This window comes from Taurulus bubalis (assembly GCF_910589615.1).
Source record: "Taurulus bubalis genome assembly, chromosome: 15".
Taxonomy (NCBI): domain Eukaryota; kingdom Metazoa; phylum Chordata; class Actinopteri; order Perciformes; family Cottidae; genus Taurulus; species Taurulus bubalis.
The window spans coordinates 5,709,777-5,729,045 of NC_136603.1; the positions used below are offsets into that span (position 1 = coordinate 5,709,777).

At 40.5% G+C, this 19,269-nt stretch overlaps 1 protein-coding gene across 1 annotated transcript; it reads right to left on the reverse strand.

Annotated features, from left to right (window-relative positions):
* Positions 1-3,382: 3,382 nt before the first annotated feature.
* On the reverse strand, positions 3,383-16,681 carry frzb (frizzled related protein; the record flags this gene model as incomplete). The annotated part of the gene is made up of 8 exons (XM_079230542.1): positions 16,473-16,681; positions 10,657-10,905; positions 8,469-8,504; positions 8,273-8,332; positions 7,040-7,105; positions 4,563-4,767; positions 4,199-4,262; positions 3,383-3,442 (listed from the first exon to the last, which is right to left on the reverse strand). The coding sequence occupies exons 1-8, from the start codon at positions 16,675-16,677 to the stop codon at positions 3,383-3,385; spliced, it is 945 nt and encodes a 314-aa protein (XP_079086668.1). The 5' UTR covers positions 16,678-16,681.
* Between the last annotated feature and the right edge of the window lie 2,588 nt (positions 16,682-19,269).

Genomic DNA, 19,269 nt, shown 5'->3' on the forward strand with positions numbered 1-19,269 from the left:
AGGAGAGAGGAGAAGAGTGGAGGAGGATAAGGAGGTGTAATAGCAGTAAATCCATGAAAACATTTTCTCTTCCCTCTCATGGAAACTGCAGCTGAGAAAACACTGCTGGAAATTAGTAGGCAGGAACTACTGGAAGCACGCCTACACACACACACACACACACACACACACACACACACACACACACACACACACACACACACACACACACACACACACACACACACATACTGGCTGTGTTTAATGTTGCTGCTGTGTTTTGTTAAACAAACGTTGCTCCCTCACTCTGAAGGTCTTAAGGGTCAACTCCTCTCCTTCTGGTTTGATGCTCGCTCTGTATTATATGAAGGTCTATTTCCGCCCAATTTTATACTTTTAAAATAATTTATCTTGATGAATGCTTTGTCTAAAAGAATATGTTTTCCCACAGAAAACGCGCTCTGAAACGCATCATTTCCAATCTTCGCTTCGCTGCGTCAAGAAACGCTCGAGGTTGAGCAAAACGACGAAGTCCCGCCCCTTTTTTATGGACCATTATGTGACTTTATTTGGGGAAAAATATGTATGTATTTTAAATATAATTTTGCACATCAAGAAAGTTGGATTTACAAAAAAAACTCAAACCGTAAAAAAGAAAACACTTCAAATGCGTCCAGAGAGCGGTACCATTCCTGTGTGAAAGGTACTTTAAGGTGCTAAAAAAGAGTCGAAGTTCCACGCTTTCTGGTTGCCCATCATGAGGCCTAATTTGGGAAGAAATATGTATGGTAGTTAATTTTTTATTTTGTTTGAATTGTGCCGTGAATTACATATGTGATGTTTGTCAATTTGAAGGATAATTTTGCACGTCAAGAAAGTTGGATTTACAAAAAAATTGCTGCAAACTATTTTGGTGTTTAATAGAAGTTTGTACATGTAGTGAACTCCTCCACGTTAAAGTGGTTCCTTCAGGGACACGGTCTTCCAAAGTTGTCTTTTGTTTTGTTATTTGACAAATGCTGCATGTTTTTCATGGCTACTGTCGTGTGGTAAAGGAAGATGAAAGATGTGACAGTAAAACCCTCAACAGAGACAAACGCCAACAGACCATGTCGTTTAAATTCATTTTTATTGCTTCAAACAGCTGTGAAGAGTCCAGAGTTCAACATATCGGAGTATAGTTTACTGATTAAAGAAGTGTAGTGTTAAGAGTGTTAATGCGTTTACATGGAGAGAGTTGCTGTGTGACAATGAGAGCACTGTTTGTTTATGAACTCCAGATTGTAAGGCCTTTTTCCCCCCCGACTATGAAAATGAGTTTATGGGGGTGTGATGTCCGACACTAGAATAATAACGTCTCCATTCCCATCAGTGTTTTTATTGGCTGGCCGAACAATCAAAGACAAACAAAGGTGGACTCTGAACTTGTTTGGATTCTGAGCAAATATTCATAGATCGGAAGTATAATGTGACTGTACCTTTTCCCAACTCCCCCATAATAACCGACAGGAATTGCTTCGCATCGATCAAACAAGCAGTGTGTCTCAGTAATGGTTCAACATGCCCTTATTCACAAAACATGGCGCTGTATGTCACATGACCTCATCAACCAAGCCAAAGAAAGTATTATTATAACAAAGATCAGTTCTGTGATTGATCAAGAGGCATCCTGATGCATTCACAACGATCCTAAAGGTGGAGCAGAGTTTAATGAGAGCTTAATAAACGATGAGTGGAACTCAACAAAACAATCTGAATATATTTATATAGAGTCTGAAGTGTGCCATTTCAAATCAACATACATTTAAAAGATGCTTAAAAAAAACCTTTGACATTTTCCATGTAACATTTAATTTTTTTTCCTTCCTTTGTAAATTTTACATTTTTCATTTCATGATAAATTTTATGTAATTAAAGCATTGTGCCACACAGCCCTTTCCATGGGGGGCTGAAGCCATTGTTAAGACTCCACTGACAAAAACAGTCATTTTCAGTAAGGAAATCTGAACAAACCCTTACAGTTATTTCCAAATTTAGCTCAGCTAACGTTGACTCAGCATTTGGTAACCTACGCCACTCTTTTGCTAACGGCTAATGTTTCCATTAAAAAAAAAAAAATAGAAAAAAAGATTGCAACCTTTAAATGAGGTCCAGTACAGCTACAGGAATAATGTGCTTTTTAAAAATTTACCAACTTAATAATTGATCGAAAAACAAACACAAAAAAAGTCCAGTGGCACACGTCACACTCTTCCTACAGTACATGCACTCAGTGGCCACTTTACGCAGCACACCTGTATCTTTACGTTACCTAGAAAGTTCAGTTGTTGTTAATAGTTAGTGTTGGTGTCAAAGGTTCAGCTATTCAGAGGTGTTTGTAATATTGTGCACCATCACGTATGTAAACAAGGAGGACATAACAATTAGAAACACTAAATAATGTAAAATGTATAGCTAAGCCGTTGTATTGCATTGCATTAGATTGTACAGGTGTACCTAATAAAGTGACCACTGAGTGTAGATTTCCTGTCCAACAATTTGTAACACAGACATTTGTCGTCTTCTGATACCAAGACACATTGAGACCAGAGGAGGCACAACGATACTCCATCTGCCCACATTCTGCTGCTGCTGTTGCCCTGGTTGCTGTAGTTGCTGTTGCTCTTGTTGCTTGTTCCTATCTGCCGTTGGTCTTGTTGCTTGTTCCTGGTTGCTGTAGTTGCCGTTGGTCTTGTTGCTTGTTCCTGGTGGTTGTAGTTTTGTTGATTTTGTTGCTTGTTCCTGGTTGCTGTAGTTGCTGTTGGTCTTGTTGCTTGTTCCTGGTTGCTGTAGTTGCCGTTGGTCTTGTTGCCGTCTGAACAAAGTAGGAATATTATACTTTCCTCTTTTGCAGAGTTCGCTAACGTTAAGGTCACGGCTACAGATATGTCATGGTCCAAAATGTCCAAGTCCAAATGGCTTTTATTGTCGTCCGTCACATCGTCGTGGTAACACGGCCAACATCTAAAGACTGTGACCATGGAGACGGGCCGTGGGGCCAACATGGCCGCCACTGAAAGAAATTTGTTCCAAAAAAGTGTCATGTACATAATGTATGGCTTTGCGTAGGGTTTAGTACGACAGCTTGGAAGCTCCACCCCCTCTCTTGTCTTTTTGAGTGCTTTAGGTGTAGATACACACACATGCGCGCGCACACAAACACACACACTCAAACTGACACACTAAACGCACACTAATTAATGCTTGTGCAAAGGATAAATGAAGAGATGAACTACATTCAGCTACAACAGCCTGTGATAGTGCAATATCTACACACACATACACGCAGTCACACACACACACACAGTCACACACACACACACACACACACGCAATCACACACACACACACACACAGTCAGATCTCAGTGGCGACTCCGGCGCTGAGCTCCTCGGCCTTTTCCCTGCATGAGCTGATCCCATCTCTGCACAAACAGACAGGAAGTGGAATTAATTATCAGTTACTTCACACACAATAACACTCAGTTCTTGTTGCTTTGGTAATCTTAAAGATGTCGGCCACCGTATACTCGGATATGTATCAACCTAATTAACAAGTTTGAGTAACTAAAACGTCAAACCGTCCTTTCTGGAACTCCACATTCTGAATGCTTTGGAAACAATGGGTCCTTCATTGCAGACAAAGGTGGAGAAAAGCAGCCTCACATTTCTTGCTATACCTGCTAAAGCTAGTGAGGTAATTAAGCTAACGTTAGCTCCATGAGTTGGTTGCACATTTTTGTTTCTAGCTGTTACCAGACTTAGAAAGTCATACAGAGTGTCACACTGTTCGACTGAAAATAAAAAATAAACACTTAAGATGTAGCAGTTGAGATATCTATCTATCTATCTATCTATCTATCTATCTATCTATCTATATATATATTACTGCTGCATTGATGTGTATGTTGCATTTTACTACTGTTGATATTTGATGTTGTGCTAATTTTGGCTGTTGGGCAGTTTAATCTACAGCAATGCACTATACATTATATTGTATGTATGTATGTATATACATACACACACTTCCAATCAAACTCTCGTTAAGATGGTGCACGTAAAACAGGTCAGTTCAATGCAATTCAGAATCAACTTATAAAGCCTCCGCCTGTGTTCATATGTAAAAATAATAGGAGACGCTTGTCAGAAACTGCTGCTATCGTTGTGTATTTGAATCTCACCTTGACCTTCCTGCCCATTCTTTCCTTCCACCGTTGAGCAATGGAACCGTCAATCAGGAGCAACCTGCAACCACAAACACAGTGAGGTCCATGTAGAGCCACCCACAGGATTTCACAGTGGAGGTCAGAAGACATTATTACAATGCTATTAGGCTTCAGGGAAACAATTAAGACAGTGGAGCAAAAATAAATGAATAATTTGAGTTTTACAAGTTGGAAAAAGACGAGACAATTAGCCAGAACAGGGGCTGCTGCACTGCAACTTAGTTTGATCACCGCAAATTGCCTCAGGAGCCTGCATTGAGTTAAAGTTTAAAGATGTGAAGCCATCACAATACTTTTCATTATCCGTTCCAACTCATACCTGGACGTCTCCTCGTTCTCGTAGCCCATAATGAGATACTCCTCCCCGGGAGACAGAGGAGGACACAGGCAGGAGGAAGAGTAGTAGAGCGTCTGCGTCTCCCTGGGAATGTTGACCAGAGAAGACTTGAGCACCTCCTTCACGTCCACCACCGCTGTGGGCTCCAGACCGCGGTTCCTCAACTCCCTCACCCTGGCTCTGATCACTGAAGGCGGGAGTCGTCAGCATACGTGGACACGTTAGACTCTGAAGCTTAAAGCTTTTTAAAAATACAATTCTTGGTTTAAAGAATACAACCACAAGTGATTATTCAAATCTGCCCACATCTCTCTGGAGAAAAATAATAAATAGGTGAATAAAACTAACTATTCCGAGCATTTTCTTCCAGTATAGATTTCATACAGCCTCTAACTTGAAACCTTTTGTCCATCGAACAAACCAACAGTTTTGGTTGTATTTCTTATCATCAGTCACCCGGAAGACCGGCCGCTGTCCTTGGTGCTGAAAAGACAGCTGGTTGTAAGGACAGTGACGGCGTGATGGAGGTCAAAGGCTGCGTGGATTGGATGCTTCCGCAGTTTTGGGTCCCACAAGAGCTGAGGGACACATTACTGTCGGTCAACTCCGACTCACTGGACTTAGTATTGGACTTAACCACTCAATGATAAACCTCTTGCGTTTTTCTAGTTGTCCCTATTTGAAAGAATTTAACTCATTTTCAGTCATCCTGCCTTCAGTCCAACGACACAATATGAGACACCGTTAACCTGGAGGCCCTCCTCTCGGTCTTCAACACTGTCTCTCTATCACTTTGTGGTTTTCTGGGTTATGGATCCAACCACCCAGGATGACCAACAGCAGCAGCCCATTGCAGGAGAACCAGGTAAACCTGTATTGTTTTTCCTAAAAAAGGCTCCTTTAATGAATTCAAGCAGTATGGAACTGCGAGGAAAGCAGAACAAAAGCTTCAGGAGTAACAGAGTGACAAATTAAAATGGCAAATTAAGGCTTTTAGACGGGCTGAGTCTGTTGATGCTTTTAAGATGCAGCACATTTTATTCTCTGGCTTTTTAGTCCCGTTTTATCCAATTCTCTTTGTTTATTTTTTTTCCATTTATTGCACATAAATGTCTCAATGCTTGTAAAAGTAAGCTCATATATATACACAGTATGTCTTTGTAAAGCACTTTGGTGCAAACAACAACAGTAGCATCACAAGTATGGCACTTAGAAACTAGAAGAGGTGGAAGGCGGAGAGATGGAGGAGAAAACAGCACAAGCAGTTGTAGCAGGTGTAGCAGGCTGGAGTCAACAGTAAAGTCAACAGCAGTGTTAAGTGAGCTCGCCAGCAGTCAAATTGTAAAGACCACCTTGTTGTGCACTCTGCACTGCTTCACTAAACTCCCCCAATTTCATTATATCTGAATATTTTGTAAGTGAGCTCTTGTTCTGGAAAGAAAACCTGAAATCTTCCCCAAATATATTCTGTGGCCAAAGAGGCATTAGCGAGCTCAAGGAGTCCAAATGGAAATCTCTGTTGGATTTGCCAAATCATGCCTGTGAGTTGTAATCATCTGGAAAGGCCTTTCTGGGCTTTTAGGTTTAGTGGGCCTAATTTAATCTAAGTAACCAAATAGCCTCAGCACTAGCATATTTCCCCTCTGTATGAAGGAGAAAAACAAGTCAGAGAGAGAGAGAGAATCCACGGAAGAGTTTCGTGAAACTGAAATGAACCTCAGCAGCTAGTGGAGGGAAGTAATGAGCATTCAGACTGGTTGGATAGATCTGTGGTGACGTTGATGTCTCACATGTAGCATTGAGAAGAGATGATGTACAGACCACTGTAATCACTGTAAAAGCCTAGGGCACGCTATACATTGACCCAGAGTCAGAATTCATTAGACCACTGACATTACTATAAATATTGCTCAACTGCGAGGGAATCTGCAGAGGAGAGCCCAGGCAGGTAAACAGTGGGCTGATGTCTGAATTTTTGGTCTTTATGTTTCTAGTTTATTGTAAAAATACCTTAAAATAGGGTTTATCATCCAAAAACCTTCACCAATGATTTAAACATAGAGAAATATTGTCATTATGTATGCGTTAATATGCTGTGATTTTACTGGTCCGGCCCACTTGAGATCAAATTGGGCAGCATGCGGCCCCTTCACTAACATGAGTTTGACACCCCTGCTTTAGGCAGTGCTACCTTGTGACTGACGGGTCTCTACCCAACCAGAGGTGTAGACGGTGTCTCTCCATCACTCCTCCACTGTCTAAATATGCTCACTACTGTTCATTGGTTGCAAAAAAGCCAAGATGGTGACAGCCGTAAACCAAGATGGCGGCGGCAAAAATGCCAGTTGAGGTTTCAAAATGGCAGTCCACAAACAAAACGGGTGACATCTTGGCACTGAAAACTGATTCTTCAGTCTCGTATTCGTAAGAAAAACTTGCGAAAGTCGGAGAAGACTCACCATAGTTGTAGTTGTTCCTCTGGTAGTTTTTATAACCCATCTTGACTGTCTTACACTTGCAGCGATCTACAGACACACACACACACACAAAAAAGTGAGGGATCATACTATTTAAAAGAGAAACAGCCTTCTTAAAAGTCCAAATCTTCAGACTGAACTTCACGTCATATGGAAGGAATGCTAAGCTAAACTAATATGCTGCTTGCTTTAGCTTCATATTTAACGTACAGAGATGAGAGTCAATCTTCTCTTCTAACGCTCAGCCAATAATGAATGTGGACTTTTCCCCCTCGAAGGCCTTAAACCCTGAACCCTCAGGGGCTTACTGGCGTCAACTGGTAAATGGTTGCATGTGAGAGGCTGCAAGGGCTTGAAATGGTCTAAATACGGATAGGACAGCACTTTGCAGCAACATATCATGTTGTTTTGTAAGATTTATTTTATGTATTAGTGTTCATGTCTTTCCTGTTTTAGCGGTTATATCTACATTTATAGTTGGATGTTGCATGGGGACTTGTAGCATTACCATTGCATAGGAAATACCGTAGGGGTATAATCCAACATCCCTAAACAAGCCATTCTTACTTTCACATGCACACACAGACATAATTACATTATTTTTCTTTTCTTTCTTTCTTCTGTCTTGTGCATATTTCATTGTATGTTTGTAAAACTTTAAATATTATATAGGTGGAGGCTTCAAATAAGCCCAGTTGGCTTTTTGCCTCTTCCTGCACCGTGCTATTCATTTATCTCTGTTGTGTTTGTTTATTTTTTTTATAATTTTATTGTTTGAATTGTTACCCACTGATTTGAACGTCTTTGAAGCTGCAGAGAGGAAAATTGTTGTTTTGTCAAAACAGCGTCAATAAGCAACGTTAAAAGAAATGGCTGATGACTAAACCAGGGGTGTAATAGCCTATAATGGCATTTCTCTGATTTCATGTGATCTAATGGACTCCTTCATGTTAATATGTCTGTGTAAATGTACCATGCCAGGCTTAACACCTGGTAAATCAGTGTGTAAAGTCACATTGCTATGAATTGTGCAGAAATGCAGTCTGCTTTAAAGGGCTGAACATTTCTGCGACAGAGCCCTCAATAACTCGACAGTTTAACAGAGGGACAGCCCCAAGCCCTCCCGCACTTTGAAAGAACGCGACTCAAAGTCCGTGGATCCGCGAGTGTGTACATTGGGATTGGGTTGTCGAGACAGGTAAACAGACAGGTTACCTCCATTTGGTCCTCTGCAGTGGAGGTTGTTGGAGTCCATTGGAAAGTCTGGACTGGATTCTGTGAGAGGATCAAACCACAAAAAAGATCATATTTATGATGATGTGTCCAATAATCAACCAGCTAACGCAAACAAGCCAACTTCTAGGAAAGCAATCACAGCTTGAGCAAAGAGAAGGTCAAAGGTCAGGCTCACCTGGGTTACACCTGGCTGGGTCCTGGTGGTATGGATCTACATGAAGACAGAAATCGTGTTCAGAAAATGAGAAATATTGTACCACTTTGCCGTTTCAACCATACACTCTTAAGTCCCTCTATAGTGCCCCCTAGAGGCGGCATCATTCATTACAGCCACACAATGAAAGTAAAAGAATTTAGCGGTTAAAGAAAGTTTCTCCTCGGGGTTTGGGGCGGACTGCTGAGTTTGAGTGTCTCAAACTCGACAGGTGAATTGGTTCGTGGATGCTATACAAGGGAATTCCATATACGTTGGTTATGACTTGTCGGTAGTGACGGAAACATTTAGATTGTGGATACAATCGACTGAAATTTGTTTTGTTTTTTTACGATGTTGAGAGCTCAGACATCCAGAAGGAGTTTGCTGTCAAACAAGAGTACAGCCACAATATTTGTAGCATCACAATCACCTGTTCTCACCAGGTGAAAGATGACTTTTTATTGTGTTTGATTCTCGTACAGTGCACTCTGTGTCGCAGCGTCTTTGAATGCAGCACCAAGTTAACAATGAATGGAACTTGGTGTATATCCTATCATACCACTTCTACAAAGAAAGAGCTCAGATTCATAGATATGTGTATATTACAAGCTAAACGTATAATTGCCCTTAATTGGAGAAGTGTTGATGGCCCAAGAATTGGTATGTGGGTTAAAGAAATGGCCTCAAACATGTCAATGGAAAAGATGATGTATATTGCTAGACGTAAACAAAATGTTTTTGATAATATCTGGGGACCTTTTAGGCATAATGCTAATGTTGGTGACTTGCTTCAGCAAGAACAGGCTCAGGGGGAGGACAACTGTCTGATTATGTACATTGACTAGTAGGAAAAACAACAACAAAAAACACCCATTATTCAGTTTGTAAAGTATATTTTTATGTTTCTTTTTATTATCTGTTTTTAATTTAACTATTATTTAGTTACTTTATTATTATTGGAGGGGGAACAGGGTGAAAATGTTTGCTGTGTATTGTTTTGTTGATATTCAATTTGATGTGACTTGCAGACTGAAAATCAATAAATACATTGTTTAAAAAAACAAAACAATGAATGGAAACAAAAAGGACAAGCTGCGGCTGCCTTTTGATTTCTGCTCCAAGCGGAGACAAGCTGGTTAACGGCCACTTGCAGACTGGAGACCGGCCACCGAAAACCCCTGAAAACCACTTGAGCCGATCCACCCTGGCTGAACCTCAGAAAATCAACAAATCACATCGAGGGAAAATCCCAAAACCCTGCCGAGCCGGGACCGCTCTGAGATGCGTGGGCGTATCGTTATGAAGGTCGAGGGGATTGAGATTACTTCTTTTTTTTTTCAGAACCTGCTGGTCGAGGGACTGTTTAAAGAAGCAGAGGACAGTGAAGGTTTTATTGAGTGTAAAACGAGTGGGCCGCCTGTATCAAGGAGCTCTTTGAGAAAATCAGTGGGCGTGAAGTCGGTGGGGAAATGACTCACTATCTGTTGGAGAGGGAGCAGAAACAAACTGCTGAGTAGAAACATGATAGAAAACATTGATACGACTCAGCCAAGCAGGGAAAACTGCTTCCTGATGGTCCATGTGGTTCAGAGAAGAGGGTGAAATATCCATGAAACTGATTTTAGATTAATATGTCTGAGAGTTTCTGCGTGCTGTTGCACGTTCATGATAGCCTGACTTTTATTTAAGTTAGAATTTTACTATTTTAACTGCAAGTTTTGCAGTTAAATTCGAGAAAAAACACTATTTATATGTTTTTGTTAGTATTGATCACAATCGTACTATTTTTGTTATTGCTTATGCAATTTAAGAAACAGACACACTGCATTATTGTTGAAAGGCTCTACACAAATAAAGTAGAGTTATGTTATGTAAAATGCATAATTTATAAATGTTTAAATGTAGTGATGGCTTGATACTTCTGCTTCATCTCTAATATTCTGTTTATCTTTAATGACCAAGTTCTATATTTTTCCATCACATGATCTCATCACTTTTGTAAGCAATTTAGAGATCAAGTTATATTTCTTTGTCTATATTTACTCTTTGACTTGCTTTTTGCTACTATACAAACCCCATCACTTGTACAAACATGTACAGTTTTGACATAAATGAGACCTCGGCTGCCCTCGGAGACAAATCTCAGTCATAACAATGATAAGGATACCTGGTCCCTCTGCCTTGACGATGGCGTCAGGTGAGATGCAGACTCCGCGGTCGTACAGCGGCAGCTCGCTGCAGGCCAGGCTGTCAGGCCAGCTGTGGTTGTAGCGCTTCATCACCGGCTCACAGCCTGACTTTGCCCGCTCGCACACCGCTTTGCAGGGCTTGATGGGCTCGTGCTGGAAGTCGATGGTGCAGATGGGAGCGTACATGGCACACAGGAAGAAGAGCAAGTCCGGACTGCAACCAGTTCCTGAAGAGGCAGGAAAACACAGGTGTGTTACTACGAGTGTTCAATCAATCAGTGGGACAGTATCTTTGGGACAGTTGAGTCAGTTAAAGTGGCTTCAAAAAACTTCCTGTGTAGGGAAATATAAACGATAATGATACTTCAGCTACATCATTTTCCTTTTTTTGATATATTTGAGACATTTCTCATTGACATTTGAAAGTCTACCCAGATTAATATGCTTCTGAAAATCCCTTCTTTTTGTAGAAATAGTTATTTGTAAGACTATGGGCTCCATTAAGAAACGTTTTTATCCACAACATGTGTGGTCTGGAGGAACCTCTCAAAACTTAAGGACCACTGAATAAGGTTTCCATGACCGACGTCTACCTTGTTAAAGTAAAACCAGTTTAAGGGTGATGAAGGTTGTAAGTGTAGTCCCCTATATCCCCCAAAACCCAAAACTATGAACTCCTGGATGGGTTCTAGTGGACACTCTTTGAATATAAAACAGTGTTTTAATTTGAGAACTTTAAGAAGCTGGATAGGTTCTGGATAGAACCAGTGATCGAGGGTTCTTGGTGAAACCTTTACACCATGGAGGGGTTCTTTATAGAACCTCTCATAAAGGGTTCTATCTAAAACCAAATTCAGTCCTATGTGGAATTAGTGAGCACCAATATTTCTAAAAGTGTGGCTAGAGGAGGAATATGTGTTTTTTATTACAGGACTGAGGTTTGGCTGCACAGCTCCACAATGGAGTCACAGAAGTACTTTAAACTTGTGACCTGAAACTGCTTCCTGGTTTTGGGCCACCAGACATTTTTTCTGGTTAAAGCTGATTGCCGTTCCACTTTCTGTCTCCACTCCTCCGACCTCAGCCGAGCTCTAACTTCAACCAATGCATGGATGTACTTATTGAAGACAGACAAGTGCGCATCATGAAATATAATGGCAACCAATAAGGTTGATTCAATTTGATTCTTCAATGTATAGTTTACAGATGGTGCATGTGCAGAACGTGCAGGTTTGCAGAGCAGCATTATCAGCTCTACTTATCAAAAACACACAAGAGGTCGTGACGTCCGGTATCAGCTGGAGAGGAGAAACGTTTCTGTCGGAAGAGAAAACCCAAAGTACAAAAAAATGTCAACCAGTTCAAGTCCGTTGAACTATTGAAATGTGACTGGACTAAATGCTATACATATGTTTCTAATTAATCTGATTCTTTTGCATAGACTAATTAACTCACTCATCATTTTAAGTGTACAATACTGTGGTATGACGCCACGAGAAAGATTATTTTTATAATTTGGGGGGAACTTTTAACTCTCAAGCCAGTTCTTATCTAACGATCAGCTGCATCAAGATGAGTTTATTTTATTACCTCTTGGACTGAAGTAAACCGTAAAACCAAGGTTTGGTAGCAGTGCAGCTGGACAGACCAACCCTTCATGACATTGACCAATAAGACAGGAAAACAATCTCAGCTCAACAGAAGAGTTTTACTGAGGTCATATTCAACCTGTTAAACTCTTGATTTTACCCTCAAACATGCATTTGACATGATAGTGGCATAGAGACATGAGTGCAATTAATTAGTTATTTGTATTGTGTGATGTTGCCTGCTTGTTACTTTCCACCTGCTAGCAAACATCAGAGAAATGTCAGTTTCAGGAAATGTATGTTATCGTGGAATGTGGATAACGTTCCAACATCAGCTATCACAGTAATTAGTTTGTGCCTTGGCTGACTACAGTGACTTGCTAACACGTAGCTAAAATTAGCTCGCTAACAGCTAACGACGTAGCCGTCGTGACGTCACCCATTGGTTTGTGAGCTACGTTTTTTTATGCGTCGAGTTTCGCATCTTGGCCAGCGCCATCTTGGATTGTGGCCATTGCATCTTCCAAGATGGAAGTGGATCGGAGGAGACTACATGTGGACAGGAGTGACGTATGTTAGCATTTAGCTAAAAGCATAGCCGTGTGGAAGTACAGCCTCATGCATGGCTGCAGACTCTTAGTCTGGTTTCATAACAAATCATAGCCTTCCAAACTTCTGTTCAGGATTGACAGCCTTTTATTTTTCCAACCGCCGTCCTATTTTAAGATCATACATCACTTTGTTTTTGCAGTTCTCACAATATTTTTCTTTCTAACGGTTATGCTGCCCAAAAAACATTAACAGTTTCAGCTCTGAAGGGAACCTTGAAATCTCTGCCACACATTCCTTACATAGTAAACTGTGTGCGTATGACTGGTGTTCAGAGGGCATAAGAATAAAAATACGGCCGAGATCAAAGTGATAAAAGGAAGAAAAGAGGAAAAAACGTATTTACTTTATATTTAATTGACAGGTTATGATGGGAAACTACATTATTAATAATTTGGTCCCCGTTTTATCTTTTACTGGGACACGGTTGTGAATGGACCTGAGAAAGAAGGAGGAGGAAGCAGAGGAGGAGGACCGATTGTGATTAAAGATGAAGGCATGAGGAAGTGTGAAGGTAGGATATTGACCCAGTGATATTTGTCAGCTCTGTTGTAAATTGAGAAAAGGTTTTCCCCCCTATTACATCCCTGTAAAAAAAAAAAAAAAAAACTACTAAAACATGGAAATAACTAGTCCAAAGAACAGTTATCCAAATGTTATTTTGTTTATCTTTCTATTTATTAGATTATGTGGCAATATATTCAAGTTAAATGTTTACTGTAGGGGCGGAATAAGCACAATGCCAACAATGCATTTGATGCTTTTTTAGCATATCCACTTCAGTTTGATGTCCAGGTGCTTACAAGTGTGAGGTTATTAGTGCTTCGGTGACAGGGAGGGAAATGCAGCTATTTCTGTAGATATTTCGATGGTGCCAGGAGCAGGAGCCTTGCTCTCTGACTTTTATTTATGATGTAACTAGGACGCCTGCATAGTTTATGTTTATAGTTTTAGCACTCGCCAAACAGCTGAAATGTAAACTGCCATTTGGAAAAGTAAACAGCTGCTAGTGGAACGTTTTTTTAATTAGATTTTCCAGGACACACTTAAACGTAATACCTCAATGTGTTGATTTGACCCACTCATGGTGTTATTTACTGTAATGTGTTAGTTATCCAAAACGGAAATATGCTTATTTTAATGCAGTGTGGGATACAAAAAGCTCAGGTTTGATCATAAAACTGTCACTTTTATTTAAAGAACGACATGCATATGACCTTGTGGGGGAAAGGAAGCACATTAGAGCTTCAATGATCAGGCGATTCATTGATTAGTCAATCAAGAGGAAATAATCATTTCAGTATTTTATACAATTTAAATATGGGATTGTTCCAGCTTCTCAAACGTGATAATTTCCCGCTTTTACTTGACTTATCATCATTGTGATTGTAACCTTCAGTCAAGATAAGACATTTGATGACATCACCTCTTGCTCTGGGAAACTATGTTTATAGACTTGATGATTGTACGAGAAAAATCTTCAGCTTTGAAAATATGTGTCTAATAATAACTAAGACATACATATTCCTAACAATCAGTGACATGTACGTTTAGAAAGACCTACAGTAGATTACATTAGTTTGGGTAAACAACCTCAAGAGGAATATAGAAAAATAACACACGACAGATATTTTTAACAGATTATGGCAATAATTTGTTGGAAAATACTGGATTATTCATTCCCAGTATTCAACCCTACTCATGTGATGAGCCTTCACAGTGTGAGTCCATTAATATGTGTGATGCTCAGACATGCCAAATGGACAATCATTCTAATGCTCAAGGCGTTTCAGGCAGAAGTTTGTATTTTTAACATTCTGCCTGGAAGCAATTTCCGAACGCCTGCGTGACGGAAATGTTCTTCCAGTAACTCGCCAGGACGGAGATTCGTGGTCGGACCGTCTTGGATCTTAAGTCAAACCAGAAACCAACAGTTTAGGCTGTCGCTCTTCAAAAATCAGGCGGTTTTATCACTGACTGTTGCAACGGGAGCCAATTTTTTTTTCCCCCTTCTTGAGTAAACTTAAATCAAAATGATGGTTTACAAAAAAATGTTTCCATGAACTGATGGTTTAAGGTTTCAAATCAGTCAGTATCCAGTTCTGCAAACTGTTTTATTGCTTCCAGATATTAAACAGGAGAAGAAGAACAAGCAGTTTGATAGCATTGGTCACTGTGCCGAGATCTACTCAAGGTTCAGCAATGATAAATAAAGTTGTAGCTTTGTTTTTATTTATCTCTGCAATTTCTGTGTTTGAAGCATTAAACTGTCAGATTTGAAAAAGTATTATTTAAAGAGTGCAGTGATGTATTGTATCAGATATATATTACCCACCATGCAAAGCTGTGGTGTCGAGCGGTTCAGCAGATTTAAAGTGTAACTAATCTTGTTTTTACTGACCTCCAGTGGTTAAAATTCTCACTTTGTTTCAGTGATGTAAGAATATCTCATATTCATGGTCCTACTTTACCGCTTAACATTGTGTGGTGAAACTTCCCCATGAGTTGCCAGTGTTGGTAATTATTACTGGGTGTAATCACTCCTTCAGGATGCAATGTCACAGTTCTGATGTGGGTAAAAAAATACATTTTGATCAGAGTAAAGTAACATCGCCTCTGAAAAAACTGCTGCTCTCTATCTTTCCTCTCCTTCTTTCATATACTTGTTCTGTCCTGCCTCTTCTTTATTCTTACTTCCATTCCATTGTTCTCGCCCCCTGTGATATAAAACAGAGAAGAACAGCAAACATTTGAGAAACTGTAAAAAAAAAAAAAAGAAAGCCAGAGAATATTTTGTGTTTTTTTTCCTTCTTTTTCCTCGCTGTCTAGGATGATTATATATATATATATATATATATATATATATATATATATATATATATATATAGTCCTACTGTAAAAATGTGTGTCTCAGTCAGTCAACTGTTTAGGTTTTTTAATTAGTTAATACATTTAGGGCTGCAACTAACTATTAGTTTTATTATGTAAGTATTGTTTGATCAATTCATAATTTACTCAAAGAAGGTCTGAAAATTGACATTGCTGGTCATTGAAATTACTTTTCCCCCCGAATATTCAGTTTATAATTACAGAAGAATAATAAGACTTGCAATTATTCACATTTGAGAGGCGGTAACCAATGAGGTTTAGGCTTTAAAAAAAAAAAAAAAAAAGATTTAATAGATCAAATTTGCAGATGGTCAATTAATTGACTAATTGTTTCAGTCTTTTCTTTTAAACACGGGCTAAATACACCTCTAAAATAATTGTATTTTTAAAAATATATAACTCATGTACCATTTAAAGGCCTATATGGTTATATAGATATATGGTCATTTAAAAAAGTTGTAAAAATAAAAGAGTCTGAAACATCAACTTCAGGCTGCACTTTATGCACAGACAAGAATATATATATATATATATATATATATATATATATATATATATATATATATATATATATATATATATATAAATAAACCACAACGTGATCCTGATGCTCTGCTCTCATGACACACTGAGGTTGACTCGTGCAACTTTAGTTTAAGGAGTTAATTAAAGTCCATTAAGGCTGCAGCAGATCGCCAGTGACTCACCCAGCAGCCCTTCGTACTGCTCGATGGCCAGCACCGCGTTGTCCTGCGTGCTGTGGTGGAGGTGGTTCGGCATCTTGGTCATGTTCCACGGCATGGAGCGGCACAGCGGGATCCGCACCGACTCGCAGGACGCCGCCCGGACCGCAGCCGGCCACAGGGCGCAGGCCACGGCCAGCAGAGACACGCAGAGTCCCGGGGAGAGCATGTTCACTGGAGCCGCGGAGCTCCGGGGTGAAGTCTCTCGGTCGCTCACGGGGAGTTAAATCCAAATAAGGACCTGGTTTCGCTGCTGATTGGTGCGTTTCTGCTGCCGCTGTCCGGTCTGCAGGGAGCTCGAGGAAGCGGGAGGAGCTGCTGGTTCAGACTTTCACCTCCTCCTCCTCCTCCTCTTCCTCTACCCCCCTCCTCCTCCTCCTCTGCTTTCTTCACCTTTTCGTTATTCTTCTTCTCCTCTTCTCTTTTCCTCCATTCTAAAAAGATAGATTCCTTTTAGATGAAAAGTCAACACCGGTAAATCCGTTAAAAGCTCATTTCATGAAACCAGTGGTCTCACATTATTATAAGTTAAAGCAAGATAAAGCAATCTACACACACGCACCACTGTCTAAATACTCCATTACAAGTAAAAGTCCTTCATGCAAAAATATGAAGTAAAAGTAGGCACGACGACAAAATGTACAAAAGTACTCTCTTAAAAAATATCTCCTCTGACATGTATAGTTATATTGTTCTGTCCTTATTAGGACAGATGTGCAAGTTGTTAAGTGTTCAATGTTACTTTTTTTTAAGATTATACAAGTGGTCCTCAACTTTTTCGGCTTGTGACCCCCACAAAAATAATCAATGTGTAGTTGGGGCCTCTTGCAATGTTTCTCTTGAGTTGTCGCCAGTTGCTCTCGACCGTTCAAATGATCAATATTTCACAAACAAATCCCAGATAAGAGGAATGAAAAGAAACCAGAAACAGAAAAAGATTTGTGTGACAAACCTTCTTCTTCTTTCCTCTCCCATTACTCCTCTCACGGCCCCTCAGATTTATTTGATGACCCTTTGGAGGGGCCCCACACCTTGGTTGGGAACCTCTGACTTTAGCTAACTGTATATAACGCAGTTAAAAGTAGCTCCACCCTCAGCAGCTACTACAATCACTTCCACCACTAAAGCAGTTAGCTGCTGCAGAAAAATGACTACATCCCCCAGCATGCCTTGCAGGAATTCCACTGTATTGTTAGCCTGGCAGCGCCTGCCCTAAAAACATGATTAAGTGCTCAATTGGTGTGTGTGTGTGTGTGTTACCCCTGATACACACACACACCATGCTTCTCCACCACGAGGAGAAGGATGGGAGTCAACTCGATGCGGCTCAAGTGGATTAGCAGCTTTTTTACGGTTCAGTTGAGCCTTAGCTAAGTCCCGCCCCTCGAGCTACGTCACCACGGAGCCCACACTGTCACTAACTGCACTGTTGCTGTAAAGCCGGCTAGGTCTTTATTCACGGTTGCAATCACTACATTCCGTATATCGTCATTTTAGTGAGCCAGAGTTAGCTAGAGAGGCTAATTTTCATCTGCTGTCCTTTGCCATATTTTTTTTATGGCAGCCTGAAATTACAACATTTCCAATAACATAATGCAGTTAAGATTCGTCGTTAGACAGACAGTAACGTACAAAACTAATTCTCATCATTAGCTGGTGTTTTTATGGAGCAACGTCTCTCCGTCACACTCTCCGGGTAACGATTACACGACGTGTAACCGTGACTATAGCTCCAAATCCACAAAAACCAGTCTGAAAATCAAGAAGATCTGCAGAGGGCTTCCTGTTCTTCAATCAGGCTTCTCTTGGCGCTTTTGAGGAAGAGACGACAACTTTTGCACAGTTGTTCAGTTCTTTTTGAAGAAAACAAAACGCCTCTGCGAGCCACAACATAATCAAGCGGAGAAATGGTGGAAATGGTCTCTTGTGCAGCAGAGAAATCCCGTAAACTGTGGGATTGTGACGCTTTACACGTCTTTTGGTCTTTATCTGCGTGTTTGGAAACGTGCCCAAACAGGAACCAGCCAGGCGGCAACGTCAAATCAGGACAGCGGGAGAAATCGTGAGGATTGCCAAGAAACAGCCACTCGTCTGTACATCAAACTCATCCTGCAAAAATGCAAATCATTTAACATGATTGTACCCATCCCCCGTCACTCCAATTTCAGGAGCAGCGACCTGACACAGGGAAGGAGACTTCTATTCAGTAAAATCAAAAGAAGTAGATATGACAACCTTTTTATTCCTCAATCCATCCGTTTAATATTAATACTTTAATCCCTTTACTGCTCATTCTGTCTCAATGTGTTGAATCTGGCTGACTGGTTCGCCAACTGGTGGTGACCTTTGACCCCAGCAGGCTTGTTGCATTAACAGCTCGGTTATTGGTCCATTAAAGCTGAATATGACGCAGCAAACTGCACTGTGTGTGTGTATGTGTGTGTGTGTGTGTGTGTGTGTGTGTGTGTGTGTGTGTGTGTGTGTGTGTGTGTGTGTGTGTGTGTGTGTGTGATAGCAGTAATGGTTGTCAGATGTTGGAGGAGCTTCCCATGTTAGGGTCAAGTTACAGCCAACACACACACACACACACACACACACACACACACACACACACACACACACACACACACAGAGGGTCTCTGGGTTTTCTGACTCATGGATCAACTTGCAGAGAACTGAGTCAGCACTTTCCCTTCCATCCTTTCTTCCATCCCTCCTTCTCTCCTCATCTCTTTCTCTCTCCCTCTCCTTCTCTTTCTTT